Source organism: Coniophora puteana (genome assembly GCF_000271625.1).
Source record: "Coniophora puteana RWD-64-598 SS2 unplaced genomic scaffold CONPUscaffold_12, whole genome shotgun sequence".
NCBI lineage: Eukaryota > Fungi > Basidiomycota > Agaricomycetes > Boletales > Coniophoraceae > Coniophora > Coniophora puteana.
Genome location: NW_006913064.1, coordinates 85,084 through 86,478, shown reverse-complemented (window position 1 = coordinate 86,478; position 1,395 = coordinate 85,084). Strand labels below are relative to the sequence as shown.

At 58.3% G+C, this 1,395-nt stretch overlaps 1 protein-coding gene across 1 annotated transcript in view; it reads left to right on the top strand.

Annotated features, from left to right (window-relative positions):
• Nucleotides 1–508: 508 nt before the first annotated feature.
• Nucleotides 509–1,395, top strand: part of CONPUDRAFT_75833 (uncharacterized protein) — a gene marked incomplete at both ends in the record, with an annotated part of 3,475 nt that continues 2,588 nt past the window's right edge. Inside the window, one exon of the mRNA XM_007774227.1 lies at nt 509–914. Within this exon, the coding sequence (XP_007772417.1) occupies nt 509–914 (406 nt within the window). The remainder of the gene's footprint in view (nt 915–1,395) is intronic.

Below are 1,395 nucleotides of genomic sequence, written 5' to 3'. Positions count from 1 at the left end.
TCAGCATACGCTTACTCATACGAGTACTAAATATAGACAACCAATAGCATAACTAACTCACCTACGTTACATGCGTTACAGTCACAGTCACTCTCTAGTATATAAGCCAGTACTGTAGCGCTCTCTCAATCTAAGTCTTTCTCTCCTGAACGACTACCATCGCTACCAGCTCTACCAAGCTACAAAGCCTCTAAGCAAACCCAACAGGTGAGTACGTGAAGCCCGATGCGTGCACTAATGTGCCGCTTCCATTTCACAGGTTATGAGCCCCGTGGGGCATGAACCGTCGCTTAGCGTTTAGACGCTGCGAGGTCCACTGAGCTACAGCTTGGCGTTCACGCCGCTGGCTCGAATCGCTACAGCTTGGCATTCGTGCCGCTGGCGAAAAGCCGTAAAAGGCTAGGGGGCCGCCAGGCTGGCGTAATGCGCCGCCGGGTTGGTTCAACCCACGTCTCACCTGGCTTGTCGTTGTATGCGTCCAGAACGCTGACGACAGTGTCCAACAGATATGTCTTCCAACACCAAGGCCAACAACACCTTCTCCGCGACCAACGTCTTCAGCGGGTCGCACGTCGAAGAGTGGGCTTTGTCTATGCTCCATTACTGCCGTTCTGAGGGCTGTGGTATCGCGCTCAAGCCGAGGCCCGTCGCTCTCGCTACGGGCTCCGACGAGGCCAAGGCCGAGAGGGACAAGGAGATCAAGGAGTGGGACGCGAAGGACATGCAAGCCAGGGGGAAGATCGGTTTCAAGGTCGACCCCCACGTCTGGGCCAAGGTCGAAGAGGCAGGAAACAGTACGACGACCTCTGTCAAAACGGCGTCGGAAATCCTCGCCTTCCTCAAAGCCGAGTACGGCGTCCAGAAGCGCGGCGTCACAGAGGCCTTCGTCAAGATGGGCAAACTGCTCCGTACCGGTATCCCCGCCACGGGCAACCCCAACCATCACCTCGATGTCTTCTACCGCACTGCCCAGCGCCTCAACACGTTGAGCGGTTTTACCGTCAACCTTCCCACCAACGTCCACTCCTATCGAGCCGGAGTCCTTTGCGACCAGCAGCTCGCGCTGCTCCTCATGTGCGCGCTCCCCGAATCCTATCGCGCGGTCAGGGAGCACTTCAACAACGAGGTAACGACGGTTGAGAACCTTTCTCTCATCGACCTCCGCAACGCGATTTTGCGTCATCAAGCGCAACTCGCGAACCAGCACAAGAACCCTGGATCTCAGTCCAAGGGCAAGCAGCGCGCCACTGGCGAACGCCCGTAAGAAGGGCCGGTCGCGTCAGCGCAACCCGCGCAGGGCGGCAAGCCGAAAGGCAAGCCGCAGTGGTCTCAGCAGCAGCAGCAGGCGGGCCCCTCGGGGCAACAGCAGTGGCAGCCGAAGCCGAAAGGCCAAGG